Source organism: Monodelphis domestica, chromosome 4 (genome assembly GCF_027887165.1).
Source record: "Monodelphis domestica isolate mMonDom1 chromosome 4, mMonDom1.pri, whole genome shotgun sequence".
Lineage (NCBI taxonomy): Eukaryota > Metazoa > Chordata > Mammalia > Didelphimorphia > Didelphidae > Monodelphis > Monodelphis domestica.
This window is the reverse complement of record NC_077230.1, coordinates 339,330,769-339,355,271: the sequence shown is the minus strand read 5'-3', so window position 1 is coordinate 339,355,271 and position 24,503 is coordinate 339,330,769. Positions and strand designations below refer to the sequence as shown.

The 24,503-nt window shown below is 37.7% G+C and overlaps 1 protein-coding gene across 1 annotated transcript in view; it reads right to left on the bottom strand.

Moving 5' to 3' along the window:
* ALG8 (ALG8 alpha-1,3-glucosyltransferase) overlaps positions 1-2,288 on the bottom strand; it is a 42,121-nt gene extending 39,833 nt beyond the window's left edge. The window contains exons 1-2 of the mRNA XM_001377606.4: positions 2,021-2,288; positions 138-216 (exon numbers count right to left, since the gene is read on the bottom strand). Coding sequence (XP_001377643.2) covers positions 138-216; positions 2,021-2,127 — 186 coding nt within the window. The 5' untranslated portion in view covers positions 2,128-2,288. The remainder of the gene's footprint in view (positions 1-137; positions 217-2,020) is intronic.
* Positions 2,289-24,503: the final 22,215 nt, after the last annotated feature.

The window sequence follows — 24,503 nt, the reverse complement described above, 5'->3', positions numbered from 1 at the left end:
TCCAACTCAGAAATTGTGACACTTTGTAACTGGGAACTATTTTTTCTAAATTGATGCATATTTATTCAAAACAAATCCCCCACAGGAAGAAAGACAGCATATGCTTAACATTAAAAAACAAAACAAAACATATTTACCTCATAGTACCACTGTGATACTGGTAAACTGTGAGTGATGGCAAGCCAGTTCCTATGTACTTCAAAATCTGTAGAATAACTACCAAAACAAAACCAAACCAAACTATTTCATTAAGAGATCAGATCTATGTTAACGCATCTTGGATTATATTTTGGTTTCACATGCCCATTCTTAAGGGCTGTAACATTTCCTAATACAAAATTTATCCTCCTATACATCAGACATTAAATATATACAACTAGTTTTGCAATATACTACTGTAATTCACTTATCCAACAGTCAGACTGGTGCAACCTCAACATCCTAGAACATAAATCCAAGAGTAAAGGAAAAAGACTTCTAAGCATGCAAAAACAGCTATCATGGATTTCACCCCAGAGGGACTTTTAAAATTCTAAGGCTATTTATGCTATTTTCCACACAATTCTTATAAACTTATTCATTTTTTTTTGTATACGGCGAGCTAGGTTTTTTTCTGTACAGAGAAGTATCAGGTAACAGTAAACAGATAGGAAAAAGGCCCACAAAATTTATATATATATATGAACCAAAAGCATAGCAGTCTGGGGTTACCTTCATGTAGGAGCAAGCAGGTCTACGCACTTCAAAAACCTCTGAGATATTTACAAGTTGAATAAAGTAGGAAATAGGACCGAAGCTGTGCTTTTAAGGAAGCTAGGAATTCATAAGAGGAGGATGCTAAAAAATAGTTTATTCTAGACACTCAGAATTATTTGTTTGGAGGTATGAAGGTAGGGGGATATACCTAGCAGGACAGTTTGACTGGAACAGATGCATAAGGAGAAATATAACATGACCATAAATTCAGGAGGCGATGAATTGTGGAAGGTTTTAAATGTAACAGAATGAGCTTTGTATTTTATACTGGGAAGCAAAGAGGCACAAAAGAGGTAACATGGTCAGATATTGTTTTAGGAATATCAGTGTGATAGACAACTACTTCCTGTGTAACCCTGGATGAGTCATTTTACCCTCACTGACCATTCTTCTGCCTTGGAACCAAAAAACAGTTCTAAGAGAGAATGTAAAAGTAAAAAAAAAAAGAATGTATTACTCCCATTCATGCACTCTAGAGTCCTATTAAACAAAGGTGTTTAATACCTGTTTGCTGATAGAGGAGATACAGATGGAAGGGTCCTCTGAATAGTGTCAAAGCTGGGGGGACCTTAGAACATTGAATGGGGGGGGGGGGGCCACAGAATGTCAGAGCTGGGAAGAGCCTTACAATTTAGGATGAGAGAATTGAGAAAGACCTTGGAAGGCAGAATGTAGTGCTGACAGAGAACTTAAAAGATGAAATGTCAAAACTGGGCTCTAAGAATAATGACAGAACTGGGAATGAACCTGAACACAGAATGTCAAGGAGGGGAGGGGCCTTAGAGCACAGGACGTCGGAGCTGGTTTCAGCTTTCCCCAAGATTTAATAGGGGACCTAGTATACAGTAAGGGCTTAATAAAATACTTCGGCACTGAACAGAATAGAAGCCACGTGGTGTAGCTGGACGTGAGTTCGGAAGACTCAGGTTCAAATAGAGCCTCTGCTCTATTTACTCTATTTACTAGCTGTGTCACAGCACCTTCCTCCCTCAGTTTTTCCGCCTGTAAACCTAGGATTTGGGGCTCTATGGCCTCTAATCTAAGCCCAGGACTTCCTCGGTGGGTGGCAAGTGAGGGCTGGGGAGCGCCGGGGGCAGACACAAAGGTCCCAGGGGATCTAAGGTATCCTCTCCCTCTCCCGGAAGAGCCTCCCTTCCGGGGCTCAGAGATAGCGGTAGAGTTGAAGGTGGGGCCGTGCCACCCCTCCGCACTCCCAGCTTTCCCGCCCTCGGGACCCGGCCCGCTCTCCCTCCGACTCCCTTACTAGGTGGGTATGAGGAGGCATTTGAGCAGAGACACTCCGAGCGCCACCGACAAGAATCCCAGCCAGCTCTCACGACCACCTCTGACGGCGGCCCCAGATGCCGCCATTGTGGCCAGCTCCCGCTCTTTCAACCAACTTTATCAGTAGCGCCAACTGCCTGGAACACAACCAAGTGTCTAGACGCATGCGCAGAAACTCTCTTAGCGAGCGTAGGGTAGAAAGGGGGATGGGCTGTTTCGAATTTGCCGCGTAGACTAGCCCTCTCTCTTCCTTCTTTCCTATCCCAACCCAACTCGATTCAGGCCCGGTAGAGAAAGGGTCCACTGCGTCTGCGCTTCCTCTGCGCTTGCGCACTGCCTGAGACAGCTGACGTTTTAATACAATCCTCTCGTCTTCTTAGAATGCGGTTAGTCCTCGTCTTTCCACACAACCCAACCCCCATCTTGAGAGTGAAGTCATGGATTTAGAGCTGGAAGGATCTCTTTAGAGGCCGTCCAATCCAACCACCTCATTTTACATCTGGGGAAACCGAGACCCAGCTTGCCCAAGGTCACACAAGCAGTGAGGAACAGGACGGTATTGGTGCCCAGGGCTTCTAACTGATCCCACTGTCAGCAGGTTTTTCTTCCAATCGAGTAGGAGTGAGATGTGGGGTGGTTGAGATTTTACATAAATACAACACATTATCCATTCATCCTATACTGCCCACATACAATGTCTTTTGCCTTTCTTTATATTCACGGTGATTAGCGCGGTGCATAGCCCGTAGGTGCTTATTATCCTATGATGACATAAATTCAGGACAATACACTGAAGTGACCATTCAAAACTCAATCCAAAAGGGATTACTTTAGAGAATGGGCATCTATAAAGCCTAAAGTCCTGGGGTCTTAATGCTTCCTTGACCTCACCGGATACCCATGACTCCAATTTTTCGATTTTTCACCAATTAAAAAAAATTTTTTTTTAACCTGTCTTCGTATGAGTTCTAAGACAGAGGAGCAGCAAGGGCTAGGCAATTGGAGTTAAGTGACTGGTCTAGGGTCACACAAGATGTTTCTGAGGTCAGATTGGAACCTAAGTCCACCCTACTCCAGACCCAGTTGCCCTGCCAATTTATTTTTAACTTAATAAGCTCAACCTCATAAAGTACTAGAAGCTATCATTATGCCATGGATTTCTTCCAGGCACCATTTTAGAAGACTTAGATCAATTAATAATAGAACAGGCAGTGTTAGCTAAGGATACAAATAACAAGCAAGAAGAAAGTCTTAGAAGATTACATTCTAGTGGGTGTGGGGGAGGGAGGATAATATATAAAAGGAAGCTGGAAAGTTAGAAGGTACATAGGGGCCCAGTTCATTGGGTCAGAAGCACAGCAGGGAGAGGAATGAAGTGTGACTAGCCTTGGTCTAGCCCCCAAAATGGACTCTTCCCCCTCTCCCAACTAATCAATGGGAGAAGGAAGACCACCATAGTGAAGGGATGTTCCAAGAGAAGTCTAGAGTTAGACGCACAACCTGTAGGAGAAGAAAGATTTGAAATTGAAGTTCTATGTAATTAGTTATATAATTAAATTCATACAGTCCAAATAGATTTGTATTTTTTCTCTGATCATCTGTCAGTAATTACCTCCCCCACTACTTTTCAGACATTTTATTTTATTTTTTTTTTGCAACTCTTCAGGGTATCAGTCATATAATAGTGACTCTTTTGTGAAGTGTCCTTACTATGTAATTTTCCACTGGCGGCCTATTATAATTTTGTAGATGTTAATACCCTGCAACAAAGCCCCAGTCACCTTATTTTGGTTATAGCTCTCCTAGACTAGTTAATTTTAATAAAGGTAAGGACTCTATCTTAACTAGATAACTAAATAAAATTGTCTTAACTAAATTTAACTAATTTTTTCCTCCAGTACTGTAAACCTCAAAATTCCTTAGACTTATAAATGTTGGAAATTTCACCATTGGGATATTTCATACTTGGAAAATTTCTTACTGATAGTCTATTGGAATGGGAACCCCATTGGCATGGGAGGTTCTTTCTCTTCCCTTCTTAAGATTACTTTAGGACAGAAACCTTTTGCTGAACAATGGAAAGGACTTTGACCTATGCTTAAGCATAGAACAGGAATTTCTTTGAGTCTTGATTTTAGAATTGATACAATGGAGATACTTGGAATAAATCTCCACCCTATTCAGTCCTAATAGGATTGAGTAAGGGCTGCAGCCTAGATCAAAATTTAATTATTCCAATCTCTACCATACTCAAGTTAACAGGATTTAGAAAGGGCTGTAGCAAAGGAGTAAAGATTTAATCATTTGAAAATATGACCTTCAACAGACATGTGCAAAAGCCAGAAACCTCTGGGCGGTCCTGGGTTAAGCTAGAGCCTCCATTGGCACAGGGAAAATGATGGACAGGTGATTGGTAGATGTGAGAACTGAGGGGAGGAACTTGGATGTTTTCCTTAAAGATAGGGGGTCTGGAGACTGAGGGAGGTTGAGGAGTTTTGGTCGGGGTGATTGCGGTGGACTCTGAGGATAAAAAGGCAACAATTTATACGGATTCTAGATATGCTTTCGGCATTTGTCACTCAGTCGGGATGCTATGGCTCCAAAGAGGATTTTTAACCTCAGCTGGAAAATCCATAGCTAATGCAGAAATTATTAATGAAGTTCTTTCTGCTCTCAAACTGCCTAAAGCCCTAGCTGTAGTTCATTGCTCTGCCCATACAGGTGGCTCTGACCCTGTCTCTAGAGGAAATGACCGAGCAGATGCCGCTGCAAAACTAGCAGCCATAGAAGGACCTGGATTAATTTTAACATTAACAACCACTGATAATTTAAATTTATCACTTTCCTATAATGAAAAGGAAGTGGAAAAATGGAAACAAAAATTTAAAGCAAAACAAATTAATGGAGTATGGGTGTCACCTGAAGGAAAACCCCTGCTCCCTAGAAGTTTCTATAACCAAATTTGCCAATCTATTCATAAAAATGGTCATTTTGGCACCCAGGGCATCGTGGACTCTGTCAAGAGAGTATGGATAGCCCCTGGTATAACTACTGTAGCCTCTAAAGTGTGTTCATCCTGTCCTATTTGCCAGGCATATAACCAACATGCATATCGTGGAAAAGCCTTTGGTGGACGTCCTCTGGCTTACACACCTTTTGAACACCTACAGATAGATTTCATAACAATGCCAAAGGCTGGACGTTATAAATTTTGTCTAGTAATTGTAGATCAACTAACCAGATGGCCGGAAGCATTTCCTACGACCCGAGCCACAGCAGATTTTGTTGCAAAGATACTTTTAAAAGAAATTATTCCTCGTTTTGGCCTACCAGCACGTATTGACTCCGATAGAGGGAGTCATTTTACCGATTCTGTCTTAAATCAAATATATTCTTGCTTGGGGATAACTCCAAAATTCCATGTTCCATATCACCCCCAGAGCTCAGGCCAAGTGGAGAGGATGAATAAAGAACTTAAGACTATGATTGGAAAATTATGCACTGAGACCCATTTAAAATGGCCTGAAATTCTTCCTCTGGCCCTATTTTATCTTAGAAGCAGGCCTAGAGGAGACTTACATATTTCACCATTTGAGATGCTTTTTGGACATCCACCTATACAGGCTAAGCCTTTCTCCCCGGCTTATACATCGCTATTAGGGGGAGATATTACTATTGCTTCCTATATACAGGAGTTACAGCACAAATTACGTGAACTTCATGAATCTGGAGCTGCAGTACAAGCTGGACCATTAGACTTTTCTCTGCATGACCTGAACCCAGGAGATAAAGTTTATATCAAGAATTTCAAGCGAACTGGAGCAACTGAACCTTCATGGGAAGGACCATTCCAAATATTATTAACTACTCCAACATCTATAAAGATTGGAGAAAGAGACTCTTGGATTCACTGCTCACATGTGAAGAAAGCATCTTCTGCTGAGACTGATTGACTCTATCCTATCATATGAATTGTGACTCTATCTTATCATATGAATTGGAGATAATAATCCATAGACAAATGGATGCTGTTTTTTTTTCAAGAATACATTGAATTACTGATTTTTTTCTTATTTTTTCTTATTTCTTTTCTTTTATTTTTTGATCAGAATATTTGATTTTTTTTCTCATTTTTGTACTGAAGGTACACATAATTAATATTAATATTATTTTTCCCTGCAGTAATACAAGTTAATATATATACTCTTGCTATAATATCAATATATGCCTAAAAGCTTTAAACTATGGGAACCTGCCATTTATTGATAAAATATTATAGGACTGTGATTAATGTTTGTGTCTGATTCCAGGAAAAGGGATAAAAACAAGGAGCACAGACTAAACCTGAAAAGAGCACACAAGAAATATTAAAGTGAGACTCGAGGTTGCGACGCTTAACTTATGTTTAAGTCGTAGGACTTCCTTGTATCTACACTCTTTTCGAAGTACTCAAACAAGTAAAAAGCTTGACTATCATGCTGGCTCCCTATATCCCTGAGGAAAAATCAGACAAGGGAATGACATTTCCCCATCAAAATAGAATTCTAATTCTTTTCTTCTTATATTATGGCAACTTCCTGTAGTCTTGGCTACAAATGGCTAAGTGAAATATTACTGCATTCTGTCCTACATACTTGTGGGATAGAAATTACTTTAAACTGGACCTATACAAGGTCTATTTTGAAATTTTCTTATGTTTTTGATTATTTTTCTATTCTTTTGATAATTGACACATACACCCCCATAACTGAACTTGCATTCTGAGCTAAACTTGATATTTTTTTTTAAATACTTACTTCAGGGGGGATTGTATTTTAATTTAAAATCTAAGAATTTTTGAATTTTTTTTGTTTGAGATTGTATTTTTATAAAAATCCAAACATTTTGTTTAAGATTTTACTGTTATAAAAAATTTCAAAGATTTTGATTTTGTTCGAGAAAAGATCTTCAAGAAAGAAGCTTGAAACTTTTATATCCAGAGAATGAACTGTTGCAGAAAGATGCCAAAAACCTACACTTCATCAAGAAGATCAAGAATGAACTTTGGATGTGATTGATTGGACTGAACTTTTGATTGAACATTTATTGTAACATTTATGCCAAAAGGGACTGCCCCTAATTTGGCTTTCTGTCAATGCGCCTAGCAAACATTGGTTTTGCTTTCTTTTCTTTTCTATTTCCTCTCTCACTATTCTAATTTCTCCTAGAAAATTGAATATTGTGTATATCTTTAGTTAGAAGTGAATTTAGAACTACAAAATGATTATGCTAAATGATCAATGGGGAGACTAGTCTCCCAATGATCATCAGGGGGGATTGTAAACCTCAAAATTCCTTAGACTTATAAATGTTGGAAATTTCACCATTGGGATATTTCATACTTGGAAAATTTCTTACTGATAGTCTATTGGAATGGGAACCCCATTGGCATGGGAGGTTCTTTCTCTTCCCTTCTTAAGATTACTTTAGGACAGAAACCTTTTGCTGAACAATGGAAAGGACTTTGACCTATGCTTAAGCATAGAACAGGAATTTCTTTGAGTCTTGATTTTAGAATTGATACAATGGAGATACTTGGAATAAATCTCCACCCTATTCAGTCCTAATAGGATTGAGTAAGGGCTGCAGCCTAGATCAAAATTTAATTATTCCAATCTCTACCATACTCAAGTTAACAGGATTTAGAAAGGGCTGTAGCAAAGGAGTAAAGATTTAATCATTTGAAAATATGACCTTCAACAGACATGTGCAAAAACCAGAAACCTCTGGGCGGTCCTGGGTTAAGCTAGAGCCTCCATTGGCACAGGGAAAATGATGGACAGGTGATTGGTAGATGTGAGAACTGAGGGGAGGAACTTGGATGTTTTCCTTAAAGATAGGGGGTCTGGAGACTGAGGGAGGTGGTGGAGGTTTTGGTCGGTGTGGTTCCTAGGCTCTGAGAAGGCTTGCTCTGAAGGAAGCTGAAGGTGGGGGCCTCTGAGACTGTTTCTCCATTTTGGACACGTGAGTAATAGGGACTGATCTCCTTTCTTTGCCCCAGCTATCTAAGGGCTTGGGCCTTTTGGCCCAGCCTAAACAGAAGGGGTATTTAAGCCCTATTCCCTTCTCTCCCTTTTTCTCTCTATCTATCTCTAATTCCTTTCTTACTCCTATTGTAATTAAACTCCAAAAAAGGCTGACGGCTGACTTGAGTTTTTCATTTAGGAATTACATAGCTGATTCCTTGGCGACCTTAAATTAATATATATCAGTCTTTTAAAGTGATTCCCTTGTTACAGTACCTAGCATAGAGCTTTGCCCTAATAAGGATTTAATAATTTTTTAAAACATTGAACGAATATCTGATTACAAGGCCCAAAATTTTATTGAAGCTGCAGACAGCTAAAAACCTTCATAAATTGTTCCCATTTCCTAGTGCTTAAAGGTTTTTGAAATTCTTTTCTCACAATGGCCCAAAGAGGTAGGTCATGCAAGCATTATTATCTTCATTTTACATATGAGGAATCTGAGGCTCATAGCAGGGAAGAGCCTTGCTTACTAATGGCAGAGCCAGAATTGAAACACAGGTCTCTTAATGTCAAAGTACAAGAATCTTCATTACACCATGTTGCCCTCATTATATTCCTATAGCTTTGTTGTATACCAGAGACTGTGTAAGATTTGTTTTTATTAAGTCTTTTTCAGTTGTATCTGACTCTTCATTACTCCATTTAGAGTTTTCTTGGCAGATACTAGAGTGGTTTCCTTCTCCAGCCCATTTGACAGATGAGGAAACTGAACCAAACTGGGTTAAATGACTTGCCCAGGGTCCTATAGCTAGTCAGCATCTGAGGCCAATTTGAATCAGGTCTTCCTGACTATAGGCTCAGGGCTCAATCTGTAATGCCACCTAGTTGTCAAGACTCAGGGTTAAGGAAACTTACATTTGAATTCTCAGTCACTAACTGTGTGATCTTGGGCAAATCATTCACTTCTCCAAGTCTCAGTTTCTTCATCTGTAAAATAGGAATAATCATTCTTGGACTAATCTTCCATACTGGGTTATTGTGAGTAAAAGATCTGTTTAATCCTTAAAGCCCTGAAAATTGGAGTAATTAAGTTTGAGAGTTTTGACAAAGAACTATACCTGAACCCAATTGAGATGACTGATTAGTGAGAAGATTGGCTTCCACACTGAGGGTCCTCCCATGGCTGGAGCTTTCCAAAACCCTAGTGAACTTCTTTTTATAAAAATGAATTTATTTTAAAAATATTTTTCCATATTTACATGACTAATTTTCATTCCCTTTCCTCTTCCCTCCCAGAGCCGACAGGCAATTCCATTGGATTGTATAAATATTTTTACTTGATACCTGTTTCCATATTATTCATTTTTTGCAACAGAGTGATCTTTCAAAGCCAAAATCCCAAATCATGTACCCATATAAACAAGTGATAAATCATATGTAATAAATAATTCAGATCTTTGGCTCTAAATCTTGTATTCTGTGAAGATTAGATTTGGCTCTCCCCTGATTGTAACAATGAAGGTACTTAGCTCTTCCTTGATTGTGAATATTAAGTTGTAATCCCCTGTATATTTTTAGATTTTAATTCCCCAAAGTGTAAACCCAGTACTTACAGTTGATCTACCCATTTTGGATTTTAACCACAAAAAGGTGTGAACACCCATTTCATACATTGAGTGGGAGGTCTGTGACCCTCATGTGAAAGAGTGGGCAGTCCTGGAGTGGAGCCGTGGCTGTGATTGGTAGACATAAAATTTAGGTGAAGTGACACAAGAGAAAAGGTCTTTAAAAGTGGAAACAGAGACACAGTTGAGAGACATTTGAACATGGCTGTGGAACTGGACCCTGGAGGAACTTGTCCGGGAGACCTCAGACTTTTAGACAGTCACCATGGTGAGTGTAAAGGCTGAATTCCTTCCTTGTCCTTTCTTGGAGGTGTGAGTCTCTGGGAAAGGCCCATCTTCTTGAGACTCTTGACTTTCTTGAAACTTCTTGAGACTTTCCCCTGGCTGGGGCCTTAGAATTGCTACCTCAGTCAGAGGAAGCCAGAGCTCCCTTGCTCGTGCTCTCTCTCTCTCTCTCTCTCTCTCTCTCTCTCTCTCTCTCTCTCTCTCTCTCTCTCTCTCTCTCTCTCTCTCTCCTCTCTCTCTCTCTCTCTCTCTCTCTCTCTCTCTCTCTCTCTCTCTCTCTCTCTCTCTCTCTCTCTCTCTCTCTCTCTCTCCCCCCTTTTCTCTCTTCCTTAATATCTTCCCTCTATTGTAAAATAAACTACTATAAATTACATTTTACTTTAGTAATTCATTTTGGGATTTAGAAATTAAATCCCTGGCGACCAATTAAAGATTTAGTCCAGCCATAAAACCATAAAATCCTTTTCCCTAGATAAGCTTGCTTATGTATCTTCTTCCTCTACCTGCTCTCTTAGAGGAATAGCCTTATAGCTATAACTCACTTTTTTTAAAAACCCTTAACATCTAGGGTATTAAGTGTCCATTCCAAGGCAGAGGAGCAGTAGGAGTTAGGCAGTTGGGGTTAAGTGACTTGCCTAGGGTCATATAGCTAGGAGAAGTGTGAGGTCAAATTTGAACTCAGGTCCCCCAAACTCCAGGCCTGGTTCAGTATCTACTGTGCAACCCGACTGTCCCTTGCATTAAGTATTCATTGATGGTTTGAAAATCAAAGCATACACAGTACTAAGTGAAGGATTAAACTGTTGAATTGGAGCTTAGGTGGCTCAGCAGATAGATAGACAGGCCTAGAGATGGAAAGTCCTGGGTTCCAATCCAGCCTCAGACATTTCTTAACTGTGTATGGCTCTGGGAAAGTCACTTACCTCAGATTGTTTAGCCCTTACCACTCTTCTGCTTAGGAACCAATACTTAGCATTGGTTCTAAGACAGAAGGTAATGGCTTAAAAAAAAAAAAAGATTAAACTGCCAACCTCTTTTTTTTTATGCATCCTTATCTTTTGTTACTGTTTCAGGAACAGGTAGCAGGAGATAATTGACCACACTGTATTCCAAGCTTAAAGGACAGCTAAGCCTTCAAATAATTTTTTAATTTGCAAACAAGTCAGGAATTCTATGTTTGCTATCTAAATAGATCTCATTAATTTGCAGATTTATTTATTCACTATTCAGGAGCAGCTAGAGGTGACATGGTGGATAGAGTGCTGGGCCTGGTATCAGGAAGGCTTATATTCCTGGGTTCAAATCTGGCCTCAAACACTTCCTAGCTGTGTGACCTTGGGCAAGTCACTTAACCCAGTTTGCCTAGGTTTTCTCATCTGTAAAATGAGTCGGAGAAGGAAATGACAAATCACTCCAGTATCTTTTCCAAGAAAACCCTAAATGGGGCCACAAAGTGTTAGACAAGAACTAAAAGGATCATAAACTAAGAACAGGAAGAAAATCTAGAGCTTATCTAATCTATATTCTTTTATTTCTCAGAGAAGGAAACTGGAGGCTCCCAAATGGAAAATTACTTCCTTAAAATAATATATAACAATAGTAAATAGAAGATCTAAGTTTTGAACCTATCTCTTCTGATTTCTGGTCTAGTGAACTTTCCAATTTCACAACAAAGTAAAAGATATAACCTAAATTCTTAAAATATCATTATCCATTTAAACAAAAGATGGTGAAAGGGGGCTTCCAGGAAGATGAAAGAGTGAGTAATCATTGGTCATAAGCCCAGCTTTTCTGCACCATTTCAAAACAGTAACAAATGCCTTAAAAATAAAATAATATCCACAAAGGAAAGAAGAAAAGGGAAGTAATCCTCTGAGGAAAAATCTTGTATGAAAATCAACAGACAAACCTTTAAAAATTTTATTTATCAAAAAGAAACTCCAGTAACTAATAAATATTATCAAGTAAAAGAAAATAATAGTAATAGCTACCATTTGTAGTGTTTACTATATGCCAGGCATTATATACTGATTATAATTATTATCTCATTTAATTCTCATAACAATCCTTTGAGGTAGATTCTATTATTATCTCCATTTTATAGATGAAGAAACTGATTATAAGCAAATGAATTTAAGTGACTTGCCCAGAGTCACATAGCTAGTAAATTAAGCCAAATTTGAACTCAGGTCTTCTTGATTTATGTAGATTTAAAAATTAATAGCCAAAATACTCCAAGTATTATATTTATAAAGTTTATTAATATTAGCTTGAAGTAAAAAGCCTGCTAAAACCAGCCTTCCTAGCTGCGCATGTGGAATAAAAGAAAAGAGTAAGAGGGAGGAGTTACAAAATTATACATACACACACATAACAAATGCAAATGTAAACAAAGGGAAAAGGATTCTTGGGACAAGAAAAGAATTCTGGGAGATGGAGTCCAAAGGTACAAGATTTCTAATTATACACTTCAGGCTCAGCACTCTGTCCATTTTTCCACCTAGTTGCCCAAAGGAGAAATGTTCAGAAAGAAAGAACAAGAGTGCAACAGCAACAAGGCTATTTGTAGAAAAGATAATCAACATATTTCAAGAATCTACAGAGTAGTTTAGAATAATAATAAGAGATATAAAGACCTATTATTTATAAGATAAACATTAATATTGGTAAAGGAAAAATACAAGAAGATAAACCTGGTAAATGGCAAAGTAGAACACATAATGGAAAAATCTCAGTGAAGAAGGAGCACACCAACAAATAATAGTTTGGCCAGGCAGAATGAAAATATATGGAGGTGGAAAAACAAATAATGAAGCAAAATTTAAAAATGACAAAACTTAAGGAAGACCTCAGATTGATATGAACCAAAGCCACATTGCTAGAGTACAATCTAATCCAATAAGTATTTATTAAGCACTTTCTATTTGCCTTAGTTTCCTCAACTTTAAAATTGGTTTAACAACCTATACTTCTCAAGGTTCCTGTGAGAATCAAAAAAGATAATATTTGTAAAGTACTTAGCCAGTATCTGGAACATAGTAAGTGCTGAATAAATGCTAGATATTTGTAATAATAATAATAGTTATAGTGATAATCTATTCTGAGGAATTCTATCCTTGAAGAATCCATTGGCTTGCTCTACTTTCCCTTTGTTCTTGGAGTATGTGTGTTTTCTCCCAGTCCAAGAAACCAGATGTATAATCCTTTGGGAGCTTAGTAGAACATGTGTTCTTAGCAGAAACCTGTTGGTTTGTGTACATCTGGGGAGATACAAGAATATTTATCAGCGGTTACTGCTGAGTGTTAGCCCAAAATTATTTGAGCAATATCATTTCCAAAAGTTTGCCTCTGAGGGATATAACAGATAAAGCATTGATTTTGTAGCCAAAACACCTAAATTTTCAAACTGACTCTGTCATCTACTATATAACTCTAATTAAGTAATTTAAACTCAGTTTTCTTACTTGCACAATAGAGATATTAATCACACTATCTCACAACTCAAAAAGTTGTGAGAAAATTGACATGTTAAGCAGTACAGAGAGGTAAGCTATAATTAAGGCTTTGATTGTCAGTCATATTAGCTACTAAGGAAGAGGGAGTAACCTCTTCCTTGATGTAAATATGTAAATAATGTAAACTTCCTGAGGGTTATAAAAATTAAGTTATAATCTCTAATAATAAAAATACTATATTTTATTTAATGAGGCTTGTTAAATGATCATTAAAAATCAAGGCATAAAGAGAATACAGAATAAAAAATAAAAACCACGTGCCCATGGCTGGTTAGCCATTTTCAAAATTTCCCCACCTTACCACCATCACCGCTGATGCTACATCATGCAAAAAAGAGAACAAGAGCCTCAATGCCCACTCTCTTTTTCCTGTCTACAGGAAGTACGTAATGACAGGAAGTCATTGGGCTCTCAGGATATGTAGTTCTTTTTTTTTTTTTTAGGGTAACATTTTCAATTATACAGGGTAGAGAGCACATACTTCTTTTATATAGACCAAGATTAGTTCTAGATTCTTAGTAGGGCTCAATAAATTCTTGAAAATAACATAAAACTGAAGGGGATACCTAAAACACTAGAAAACAGAACCAAGATTTTAAAAGTCTCAACAAGAGGCCAAATCTAAGAAGATTCATTTAATAGCAATAAAAATTAAAATAAAGCCCTCTAGTGGGGCTGAAAGCATTAGCATCAAGAATGAGATGGAAAGGATGGGTGGATAAGAATTTTTGTGAAAATGATCTGGAGACTTTAGTGGATTATAAATTCAAAATGAGTTGAATTCACATAGCAGCTCCTTAAGCTAATTCTGTCACAGCTACATTCCAAGATACGCAGTGTCTTGAAGAAAGGAGGTGACATCTTTCCTGTATTCTGTCTTCATCAGACAACAATTAGAGTCATTTATAAAGTCGCATTTTAGGGACAATAATAAGATCAACAGTGTTCAGGAGAGGGTAACCAGAATGCTATAATTATAAAAAGGACATTTGAAGAGGTTATTAAGATATTTTATAAGCTGAACTTGACTTAGTTGACCTCTGTCCAGTAAAGGCCAACCAAGATGATGAAAAACTTCATCATGTCATTTAAAGATTGATTGAAGAAACTGCAGATGTTTACCTGCAAAGGAAAAGACTTGGGGTTTTGAATTTGAAGTTATCTTCAAGTAACTTAAGGATTTTCAGGGGAGAAAAGATTAGATTTTTTTTACCTATACATCTTTTCCCACTATCTTCTGTAGCAGATTACCTCCACTATCATCCTCACTCAGTTTTAAATCTCCATTCTCTTCCTATCTATTGCCTCCTTTTCTCTTACCTACAAGAATGTCCATGTCTACCTTATCCTTAAGAAACTTTCATTTGATTTGACAGTTCCTCCTAACTATGATCCTATATCTCTTCTCTCCTTTTCAGCTAATATTGAGAACTTAATTTGCATTAGGTGCTTCCACTTTCTGTCATTTCACTTGATTCTAAACCCTCAGTGATATCACTTCTGATCTCACCATTTACCTGAAACCATTCTCTTTAAAGTTTGCAACGATTTCTCAGCTGCCAAATTCAACTACTTTTTCTCAATTTTCACCCTTCTTGATTTCTCTTCTGCCTTTGACACCATCAGTCAAGTTCTCCTATTGGATTCTCTCTCTACTCTTAAATTTTTGTCACACTCCTCTTTTGGTTCTTCTTTTAGTTGTCTGTCTGCTTCTTCTCAGATTCTTTTTCTGGATTTTCAGCCAAGTCATACTCACTAACCATGTGTCTCCCCTAAGAGTCTGTCCTGGACTCTGTTTTTTTCTTCCCCTAATTATTTATTTATCTCATAAGCTCCCCAAAATTCAATTATTATATCTGTGCAGATGATTGATAGAGCTACATATTCAGCCCTACTTTCTTTCCTGAGCTCCAGTCATACACCTCCAACTAAATTTTGGATAACTTGAATCAAGATGCCCATAAGCATCTCAAACTTAACATATCCAAAGCACAACTTATTTTTCTTTTTAAAATTGATTTTCTTTCCATTAACAAAAATCTATTTTATCACTTCCCCCAACAGTTTCACATTATGGAAAGAAAAAAAAATCCTTGTAATAAATATACATAGTCAAGCAAGACAAATTCCTATATTGGAGGAGTCCAATTGGATGTCCAAATAATGTGTTTCATTCTGCAACCTGACTTCATTACCTTTTTATCAGGAGGTGGTAGCAACCTTCATCATAAATTATCTGGTATCATGACTGGTCATTGTGTTGATCAGAGTTCTCAAGTTTTTCAACATTGTTAGTCTTTATAATGTTATATATATATATATATATATATATATATGTAGCACAATTTTATAGCATTTCATTAATATACATTTATTTGTTGAATTACATTTTGAAAAAATTGCCAAGAACTTACTTTCTCTCCTTCCCAGCACTCCCACTGAGGGGAGGGAATCCTCATAATGACATATATAGTCAAAGAAAATAAATTCCCACATTGGTCTTCCAAAAATGTAGATCTTGTTAATGCATCTTGAACCCATCAATTCTCTTTTAGGAAATGGATAGCATATATCATCATTGGTCCTCTGGAATCATGGTTGGCCATTGTATGGGTCAGAGTTCTTAAGTCTTTCTTAATGGTGTGTTTATTTTTTTAGCATTGTATACAAGTTGTTCTGGTTATGCCTATGCAAAAACTTTTAAATTTTATGTAAACAAGATTCATTAATTCTTCATATATTAATAGTAATGAAAAATAATTTTTCTTTGATCCTTTTATTTGTTTATTAGATTTATTTTATTTGTTTATTATTGGATTTATTTAATTATTATTTTATGATGTTAAAATCATGTACCCATTTGGAATTTATCTTAGAATGAGGTATGAGAAGTTGGTGCATATGTAGTTTCTATCACACTGCTTCACAGTTTTCTCAACATTTTTTGCCCAAAGGTGAATATTTGGAATCTTTGGGTTTATCAAACAGTAGACTAATATGTTCATTTGCTTTTCTGTGTTAAGAAGCTATCCACTCCCCTGACCAGAGTCTCTATTTCTAACCAGTCAGTTCCAAATAGTTTTTGATGTTCATTGTTCTGTAGTATAGTTTGAGATCTGGTATTGTTGGGATCCTTTACCTACCACTTTTAAAGCTTTCCTTTAGAGAACTCACGATCTCCCTACACACAAACCCTCTCTTTCCCCCAAATTTCCTGTTACTATCAAGGGTACCCCAATCCTTATAATCATTCAGGCTTAAAACCTTGGGGTCATTCTTGAGTCCTCACTTGCACTCATCCACAAGTCCAATTTATTGTTAAATCTTGTTTCTGCCTCCACAATACCTCTTGTATATCCTGCCTTTTCCTCATTAACCCAACAACCATTCTAATTCAGGCCCTTATGATTTCTAACCTGGACTACTGCAATAGTTTCCTAACTGGCTTGCTTCAAGTCTGTCCTCGTTTACAATCCATCCTCAGCCAGCTGCCAAAGTGATTTTTCTAAAATAACAGAAATCAGGGGACAGCTGGGTGGCTCAGTGGACTGGGAGCCAAGCCTAGAGATGGGACATCCTGGGTTCAAAATGGCCTCAGAAACTTCCTAGCTGTGTGACCCTGAGCAAGTCACTTAACCCCATTGTCCAGCCTTTACTGCTCTTCTGACTTAGAACCAATACATAGTATTAATTCTAGGACGGAATGTGAAGGTTTAAAAAATAATAATAAAATGACAGAAATCCTCTGTTTCATATTTAATACCCTTCACAACTTGACTTTTTCTATCTTACCAGTCTTCTTACATTTACTTCCTTCAATTCACTCTACAATTTAACCACACAGGCAGTTTTTCAAACAAGACTTTCCATCTACTGACTTTGTCTTTGCATTGGTTTTCCCCAATGCTTGGAATGTGTTTCCTCCTTGCTTCTACCTCTTATTGTCTCTGACTTCCTTTAAGACTCAGCTCAAATCCTATCTCCTATGGAGGGCCTTTCCCAATCTCCTTCCCTCTCCCTCTACTGCTAGTGTCTTTTCTCTTAGATAACTTTTCAACTACACTCTAGGTATCTTTTATGTATCAAATATTTTTATGTCTCCTCCTCAATTAGAATGTGGGTTCTATGTAAAACCATGTTTTTACTTTTCTTTTATCCCCAGGGCTAGTGTGTGGTAAATGCTTAGTAAATACTTATTGGTTGATTTGGAGCAAAAGGTAGAAGTTGCAGAAAGGCAAATTTTAGCTCAAGGTAAAAAAAAAACAAAAAACTTTCTAGGAATTAGAGTTTTCTGAAAGTGAAATGAACTTTCTAGGGAAGGTAGTAAGCTCTCTGTCCCTGGAGATCAAGCAAAAGCTGGATTATCAGTTGTCAGGAAGTTTGCTAGGGAAATTCCATTTCAAATTGGCACTGCCCTAGATAACGATTAATGTTCTTTCTGACTCTGAGATTTTGTAAGTGACCAAGTAAGGGAAATCATCATAGCATAGCAGAGAAAAGATGTATGCAAAGCACTTTGCAATCCTTAAAACACTTTATAATCATCATCTATAATAATTTTTTGTTGTTCAGTTATTTCCCTTTGTGGCCCCTTTTGGGATTTTCTTAGCAAAGAAACTTTTGCCATTTCCTTCTCCAGCTCATTTCACAGATGAGAAAAAGGAGGCAAATAGGATTAAGTGATTTGTCCAGAAGCACACACAGCTAGCAAGTGTCTCATGCTACATTTAACTCAGGTTTTCCTGAGACTGGACCCAGTGTTCTATCCACTGTACCACTTAGCTGTTAACTCTTATTAGTTAATATTTATAGAGTGTTTGGCATAGTGATAAAATAAAAATTATTTCATTTGATGCTCACAACACCCAATGAAGTAGGTACTAGTATAGTTCTTACTGTAAAAGATTGAAGCTGAGTGAAGAGAACTACTCAACATTCACACAATTAGCAAATGTGGATTCTAACTTGGGACTTTCTGACCCCAAGGCCAAAACACTATCTACTGAGCCACCTACCTGTCTAATTTAATTTTATTCTTATTGTTATTGTTGTTATCATTACATACATTGGAGAGATGCAAGAAAAGTGTTAACATGAAGTATGGAGGAAGGCTTTATAGAAGATGAATAAGTAGGCAGCTAATATGTGGAGAAGAAGGGAGTCTGAAGTTACAAAGAACAGAAAGAAAGGAACGTTCTGGTAACTTGCTCACAGCCTAAATGTTCATTTCAATTTTTTTCAGGTACAGCCTGAATAGTAGGACTAAAAGTCATTAGAGGGTCACTGAAGTTCAATGAATAGCATTTACCATGAAAATAGTCTTTCTCTGCCTTTTCCCAAGCACTGAATCAGTTCTCTTCTCACTTTTGCACTGTAAAAACATCTATGTTGGATCCCAGTGAAAGGATTACTTATATGATTAATTCTTTAGCATCACTTGGAGGAATTGGGGATGTTTAGCCTTTAGAAGAAAAAACTGGTGGGGAATATGATCTTCAAGAATTTAAAGAGTAGAAATGCAAAAGCAAAACATATGACATATGACATCACTTATCACATGTATATATGGGTATGTGATTTGGGGTTTAGGCTTTAAAAAGTCACACTATAGCAAAAATGAATAATATAGAAATAAGTATCAAGTGATAAAATTTGTATAACCCAGTGGAATTGTTTATTGGTTCTGGGAGGAGGAGGAAAGAGGGGAGGAAAAGAAAATGAGTCATGTAAACATGGAAAAACATTTTAAAATTAAAAATAAAAATAAATTATATTCTTGTGGCAGAGAAGTTACAGTTGTCCTTCTTGGCCTGAGTGGGCAGAACTGGGAGCATTGGGTACAGATTTTTAATCATTGTTAGGAAATTATTAAGTTCTCTACCAAAGAAAATTCTAAACTTCCTAATAATTGGTATTAGCTCAATGAGAAATGGATTGACCTAGGAAGTAGAGAATCTGCCCTCACTGCTAGTCTTCTGGTAGAAACTGAGGGAGCCCTTTCAGGAATTCTGTAGAAGAGAGTTCTGTTCAGCCATGAATTGGATGAGACAACCTGTGATTTATCCCAATACTGTGATTGTAAGTGTGATATTGTGATACCATCTGGCATTATGGCCAAGACGACAGTTGTCATCAAGGTAGAGACAGATGATTAGTCATAGTGAAATAGGGCTTTAATGGCTCCCCGTTCCCTTCTCCCTCATCCCCAAGGTGATGATATCTAAGGAACTTCTTCACCAGGAGGGCATGTTTCCTTTCCAAGCAGTCTGGACACCACTCTCTTGGGTCCTCATGTTTTTTTGGTCCTTCTCTGGCCTCAGTTTTATTAGGATCCTGTCAGAAGGCATTTCTTTCTGGGGTCTTTTCCTCCTGTTACAAACAACTCAGGATTATATCTGGGTTTCTCTGGGGTATGGGCTGGTTCAAGTCTCTTCTGGTTCAACTTTACTCATGGTTGGACTTTCTTCTGAGAGCCTGCTATGCTTCTCCTTTTCACCATCCCTTATTCATTCAAATCCACTCTGTTATCTTCCATTTTATGGATGAGTTCATCCTATTTCCATTATTAGATATGTTTGTCCCTCCATCATATCCTATTATAATATTTGTTTTATTTTTCTAACAGCTTGCTCTTTACAAAGGTAAAAAAAGCTGGGAAGTAAAAGGGAGAGGAACCAATAATTTAAACAATTGGATCCCTCTCCACTCTATCCTTCCCATATCTCTCCTCCGAAGTGGTATGACCAAAGAAACAATGAACCCAAAGGGTCTAAGAGTAGATTTTATATATGAATGTGGATGGTAAAAATTTCAACTTTATTTCAACACAATTAATTTCCTTTGTAATCTTATGTGTCACATTTTGTATATTTAAAAACATTATTCTGAGAATAGGTCCATAGACTTCACCAAATTGCCAAAGTGTTCTATGACACAAAAAGCTTAGAATCTTTGGGGTAAAAGCTATATCCTGAGTATAATTTTGAAGGAATCAAGGGACTCTTAGAAGCTGAAGTAAACTGAGAATATATTCCAGGCAGGAGAAATGGTAGAGGCAAAGATAACAAGGTAGGAGATGGAGTGCTATATGTGAACAGCAGCAAGAAGGTCAGTTTGGCCATTGTGTAGAGCACTGGAGGGGCAGTAATGTTATAATATTAGATAGATTAGTTGGGTCCAGGTTTTTGAGAGCATTTAAAAAGAACCATATATGAGTTTATTTGCCCCCTAGAGGTAACAGGAAGCCATTGGAATTTATTGAGTAACAGAGTAACATGACCTGACATGCACTTTAGAAAAATCACTTTGGGAGCAATGTGGATGATCTCAGGAACTGATTATCAATGTAAGTATAATAATAATAATGGAGAGGGGAGAGGCTTAACCATGGCAAGGAATTAGGAAGCTTTTGCAATAATTTAGGAGAGATAATGAAGTCCTGAACTAGAATGGTGTCTGTGACTAGAGAAGTGGATGGATGTGAGAGATAGTGTGAGGGTTGAAACAACAAAATTTGATATTTGATCCATGGGCTGAAGGAGAGGAAAAAGTCAAGGAAAAATTATGACCCATAGATCACTGACTCACTTTATAACTTTATGCAAATTAGTTCCCATTTCTGGGTCTTGAATTTCTCATCTATAAAACAAAGGAATTGGACCTGAAACTCACCAGTGTCTCTTTGGTTCTAATATTTATCATCCTACATCTCAGACAACCTATAATACAGTCATGACTTCTTAATCTTATGACTTTAGCTAAATTGGATTTTGATATTATAGTCAAAGAATTTCCCAGTTGGAAGTGACCTTAACAGCTATCCCAACAAATATCTGAAAAAGAATATCCCTTACATTAACCTGACAAGTAGTCATCCAGATTTTACTTTTAAGCCTCTAGTGAAAAGAATATACTATCTTCCCAGGTAGTCCATTTTACTTTTGACTTTTTTTTACAACTTTTTTTTTCTGATTTTTTGAGGTGTGGAAAGGAAAACTGAAGCAAGTTTTGGACTTTCTGCTGCTCAGGTGGAGCAAATAGCAGTTGGAATGTTAGAGAGAAGATATTGACAAGAATGACAGTTGGTGGGGGAGGGGCAACTTGGAGTTACATTTGGTCTGGAAGGACTCTCTCTCCTGGCCCTTGAACTGGAAGGAGCACTCTCTCCCTGTCTTGGGATAGAAGTGCCTCTATTCCTGATTTTCCCAACTGTGTGCTCTACCTGGATTTCTGTGATTGTGTCATCAAACAAAAGGATTGATGGGGAGCAGTTTGAACTGTAAGGCTGGTCTTTAGGGGCATCAACCTGAAGAGACAGGCCCAACCAGCTCTGAAAGTCAGAATGCTTTCTTCCTCTTGCTGTCTACTGCTAAAGACTCTGAACTTAAGAAAACTAGCACAGATTGGCTTAGACAGAAATAAAAGAAGCCCTCCACCAGCCTTTGAGGCCTGGCCTCAGCTCAAAAGCTGAGAGAGACTCAAACCCAATCTAGGGAAATCCCATTTCCCTCTTCCCTGATATCTCCTAATCCAAACTTGCTATTAAAATTCATCTTTATTTAAATAACCACAGTCAGATAAGAGGACTGTCATTTCAGGGGAACATAGAGGGAACTGAACCTCAGGACAGCCATTCAACCATAAACAGTTCTTACTGGACCCCTGCCAGGTGACCTTGGTCTGGGAGGAGGCTTGTCCCTTAGGGGGGTCCGTGCTTACCTGCTCAGGGTATCTTCAACATCAATCAATAGAGAAGACATCTCCTCAGGCTGTCACAGTTGGCATTTCTTGGGAACACCATTTTTCAAAGATAGCCTCTCAGCAGGGGTATCTCTCTCCTTTTACCTCACCAGCAGCCATATTCCCACAGCGAATACCAAGACAGGTATTCTATGGTGAACTGTCAGCTGGACTCAGGAAACAAGGCCGACCAAAGAAAAGATTCAAGGACCAGCTAAAATCAAACTTGAAGTGGGCTGGCATGACACCAAAGCAACTAGAACTCGCTGCCTCTGACAGAAGCAGCTGGCGAACCCACATTCACCATGCCGCCACCACCTTTGAAGATGAGCGACGGCGACGTCTTGCCGCTGCGCGTGAACGCCGACACCAGGCCACACCCGCACCTCCCGTAACAACTGTAGTCCCATGCCCCATGTGCCACAGACTCTGCGCCTCAGCCTTTGGACTCCAAAGCCACATGAGGGTACATCAATAGATGATAATGCTCAAAGACAACTGTTGTCAAGATCAAATGGGATAATGGATGGATATAAAATGCTTTGTAACTACGAAGAACTATAAAATATGATATATAAATGTAACCTCAGCTTAAGGAGTCCCTCTCACAAAGACTTTGGATAATATTACTGTATCTTAGAGAAAAGAAATAGAATCTTGAGGAATTGCCATTAACTTAGATATAATAGTAACAACTATAATTTATCTGCATACTGATTGAGGAGCTGGCCCAAGGTAGAAAGCTATTTGTCACAGTTCTAATTCTAGCAAAGCTTCCAAAAAGAACTCAATTGCTTTGTGAAAACAAAAGTGATCATACTACTGGTTGGTGGTCCATTGATCAGATAACAAAACTGAGTTGTTTCAGGTTTTACAGGGCATGATAAATTTGCTTTCCTTAACTAGAGATGTGCTAGAGCTAGTTCATCCTTGAGTTGATGGTCTTATTTTCAGTATGAACATTTGTACCTCAGAAATGGGCCAGTACCTTAGATCAGGGCTTGATTTATTATTTTATTAATTGTCTGCACTTAAGAAAGTGATGGAAAAATATTAATAGTGCAGAGTAAACTTAAAAGTGTCATGATAAGGTATCTTTACAAAAAATTTTTTAAAAAGTACAATAGTTTAAAAAAGTGTCATGAATGCATTTTTATAAAGAGCTGATTGTTAAACATTTACCAGAACACTCTTGCCCTGACCCATTTAAAGTTAATTTTCTTTCTTATCTTTCAGTTTCCTGATATGCCTAGAAAAAGCCCTTGCAAATTAATAGTAAATCTCTCCTCTGGCAAGAATCTTCACTTCTTAGTTTTGTGTGAAACCATGACAATAATGTCTTCCACAGGCAATGCCATTTCATTTCTAAACCATGGACAAAACATACGAGATGGTGTTTATGTGCCATGGAGTAGCCAATTTGCACAGAATACTCTGGTTTTTTTTTACTTATTGCCTTTGCATTGGCTGTTTCCCACCTCATGACTTCCCTGAAGACTCAACTTAAATCCCATTTTTTTCCGTAGGCCTCACCTACACCTTTGTACATTTCTTCTGGTTTTCTTTTCCATTTATTCTGTATATATCTTATATTTGTAGTTCTTTTTAGGTTGTCTTCCCTGATTTGAACATGAGCTAGAGGATAGGGCCTGTTTACATAGTAAGCACTTAATAATATTTGTTGACTGATAGTTTACAGCAAGGCAATTATTCACCATGTGACATTATAAGCCCCCAATCCATGTGTTTACTTGTCTGCTAGCTAGAAGATACGCTATTCAGAAACAAAATGTGTTTAATCAAATAATGTAGCAAAAAATTTGACAAGAAAAGATTTCCTTTCTTGCACATATAGGACATACTTTCCCAGGGGTACTATACCACCAGTGGGGAAGTGCAGATAGGCAGAGAACATGTGTAACTAGAGAATACTCAGGGAGGAAGACATATAGAGAATGCTTATTGCTAAGGGACCCATCTAGAGGGAACATTCATCAGGCTGCCGAGATAAGTCTCACTGCCAAGATACTCTTTCAGTGGCAAACTGAGCTAAGCAGGCACTGTTTTTATATATATTTGTCAGCAATAACTCCCCTAACTTCTGTGCTAAGAAGTCCTTTGCTAGTATCTAACACTAAAACTTATTGGTTTCTTTCTAACAACATGTTCAAATATTCAAATTGATGTAAGCATTTCTCTCAGTGATAAAGATCACATCATATCAATGGCTATCCATCACACTTGTCCATGCCTTACCATAAGTTTGCTGCAAGGGGACCATCCAAAATTTT